General features: G+C 48.0%; 1 protein-coding gene across 1 annotated transcript in view; it reads left to right on the top strand.

The window, feature by feature from the left end:
* Positions 1–743: 743 nt before the first annotated feature.
* LOC111721752 (zinc finger protein 347-like) overlaps positions 744–3,081 on the top strand; it is a 19,212-nt gene continuing 16,874 nt past the window's right edge. The window contains exons 1-2 of the mRNA XM_023507987.1: positions 744–776; positions 1,457–1,538. Coding sequence (XP_023363755.1) covers positions 1,524–1,538 — 15 coding nt within the window. The 5' untranslated portion in view covers positions 744–776; positions 1,457–1,523. The remainder of the gene's footprint in view (positions 777–1,456; positions 1,539–3,081) is intronic.

Raw genomic sequence — 3,081 nt, 5'->3', positions numbered from 1 at the left:
AATCCCCACCCCCTACCCCGGTCAATGGTGTCCCACTTTACCGATGTTAAAATCTAGTCACCTTAGCCTAAGCCCAAGGTTGCTGTGAGCTGTGACGCAAAGGCACTCTACCGAGGGTGACAAAGTGAGACTCTGTCTCAAAAAATTAATTAATTAATTAAAAAATAAAAGCAGTATTTGGTGACGTAACTTATCACTGGCATTAGTGCTCCACACCCAGATGTTGTCCCTACGAGAGTCTGGGACCCGAGCACAGGTTTGACTCCCTGTGAGTGGGGAATATTAACAGAAATGGAAAAGGATTTCTAGTGTTCTGGGCGTCAGCAAGCAAAGGCACATTCCGCCCAGGTAGCGTTTTGTATTTCACATTCCAGTTGCAGTTCCTTCCCAGGCAATTTCAAGGTCTGTATGGCGAAAATTAATTTTAGTAGCAGGAATTGTAGCGAATGCAGTCGGCACCCAACGTGGAGCCCACCTGGGAGAGCCCAGTTCCCAGTCCGCTGCGTAGCTCCTCCCTCACTGGCAGGCAGTGCGTGTGCAACACAAAAAACAGCAGACCTAGCAGGAGCCCGCGGGGTAGAAGCGCAGACCCCGCCCAGACTCCGCGACCCTCCCAGGTCCTGTACAGACCCCGCCCACCGTCCTGGGCCCTCTCCCGCCCACTCCTTTGGGGCCGCCCACTCCGCTGGGCCCCGCCCAGCCCCGACCTCTTCTGCGCGCGCAGGTCCCCCAGACCCGGAAGTGGATTCCTGGGATCAAGCGTCTCGCTGCCGCTGGTGAGTTTCTCGTTGTTTACGTTAAGTGTAGGGTTCGCGGTCCCCCAGCGCTCCCCTATCCGATAACCCGGGTTCCCTACGGGCCTTATAAATCCCACGGCGTTCCCTTCACTCTAAGTGAATTCACACGTCGCCTTGACAGCCCGGAGTTGTCAGTTGCCTTTCGAGTTGTCAGTTGCCTTTCGTAAAATGGCTTAGAGGTTGGGATCTGAACTTGTGACTTAACTGCTGTAAATTGGGGGTTCCCACGGCCCCTCCTCAGTCTATATTAATTTGCTAGAGCAGCTCACAAAGCCCAGGGAAACATTCACTTCAGTTTTCTCATTTACTATAACTAATATTATAAAGGATAAGAACAGCTGTTTCGTTCCAGGAGAGTAATGAAACACCGGCTGTATTGGAAACCTTGACGTTCAGCTGATCAGTGGGAAGTACCTGTGGCAGCTAGTACTCGAGTAGTGCGTGTGAAGTGGGGGACAGTCTGTGCGGCTGAGCCCGATCAGACACCATCTCCTCACAACTCCTGTAAGAGGAGTTTGTTGTCCTTCATCCCCCCCCACCCCGCCCCCGGGGCCTTGGGCAGTAGAGGACTATCTTCCATGGGCGAGATGTGTATGGTTGTGGCACTAGAAGCGTGTGTGCTGGTTCTAAACAATAAACAGCATATTTTTGACATTCAGGATTGACTTCTAAAGAGTCATATTACCCGAGGAAGAAGCACAGGAGAGGAAAAGAGAGGATTCAGGAATGGCTCTTACTCAGGTACAGTGCTGTTCTCGGTGGGTCGTTCTGTGTCCCCCTCCTTTCTGAAATGCCGGGCACTGGACTTGCTGATCGCTGACTCTGCAGTGTCCAGCCTGAAGTTTGCTTGCACTCACCCCTGCCTTCCCTCAGTCCCTCTCACCTGCACTGAGATCCCATCTCACAGTGACCTGGTGACATGAGCTTGTGCAGAGGCCATGGGACAGGATCCTGGGAAAGACTTCTCGCCCAGACGTAATCGGATTGGAGACGGGGTGTGGCTGTGCAGTGTCAGTGCTGTGGGGCAGCGGGAACTCTTTTGGGACCACGTAGGCATAGAGCATTCTGGGATCAGGATGAGAAAAGTCACACATTAATGTGCACAAATACCTGCTAAAAGCTTGAGAAAGAGATCAGGAGGGGGAAATCTTCCTCCCTGATTTCACAGTATATTTGTAGTAAATATCTAACAGCAGGAGATGCCTTAAACCATTCTCAGTGCCACCATTTCCTGGAGACTAGTGTTTTTCAACCCTTTTTTTTCTCACGACACACTTGAAACTACAGTTAAACTTATGCAGTACACTTAAATTATGTTGATCAAGAAAAAAGAAAGAGTAAGAAAGCACTTACTGTGCTTTGATCTTCCTTAGAATACAATTTAGTTAATGATCTTTAAATTTTTCACAGCATTAGGTGGCGCCTGTGGCTCAAGGAGTAGGGCGCTGGCTCCATATGCTGGAAGTGGCGGGTTCAAACCCATCCCACCCCAAAACTGCAACAACAACAAATTTTTTTCACAGAACACCCATAGAAAATCACTTCAGTAGAGACTTTTTTACCTAAAACAAAAAATGGTTACTGTTTTGATCAGATGTCAGAACAGAACTTGTCATCAGAAGATGGGCCATATTCATGCTTTAGTACATAATGTATATGTTAGTTTTAGGGTAAAACTCTACACAGAGATACAACTGAGGCCCTAAACGCAGCCTCTTTCCTATCAATTGTCCTCTGTCCCTTTGCTGTCAATGGGAAGTTTCTATTCTGAGGTCTGTGGCAGGAGTCAGGGCAAGTGTTGTACAGCTATGCTCCGCACTGTTTTGAGCATTTAGAACAAATTGTTCATTGATTGTTTCTTGTGATACTTGATCCTGCTCGTTGTGAAAATGTACATGCCTTCATATCACTCAGCCTGGAGAGCTGCCTCTTTGGCATCCTTGCTGGAACATTCTCTGAAAGAAGACACGTGAATCTTTACAGTTATTCACTGTTACAGAGAATGTCACAGTGCCTGCCTCTGATGGTATCTCCATCATGACAGATATCTGGAGGTTCCTCCAGGTTGCGCAGTTGAAAGAGAGATTGCTTCTTGTAGCATGGGGTATTTCCTCTTTTGTTAAATCTGACAGGATCCCTGTCACCATAACTTCCAGCTGCAAAGTGACTCTCCCTCACCCAAAACATGTGAGATTTCTTCCTCATTGAAACAAAACTTGCTGCTATGTTCTTTCATGTTTTGAAAAAATAGGGAGTGTGACACTCCTTTGTATTTCCATTTTCC

This window comes from Otolemur garnettii, unplaced genomic scaffold (assembly GCF_000181295.1).
Source record: "Otolemur garnettii isolate 467f Iridium unplaced genomic scaffold, OtoGar3 scaffold00212, whole genome shotgun sequence".
Lineage (NCBI taxonomy): Eukaryota > Metazoa > Chordata > Mammalia > Primates > Galagidae > Otolemur > Otolemur garnettii.
This window is presented reverse-complemented; position numbering and strand designations above follow the sequence as displayed.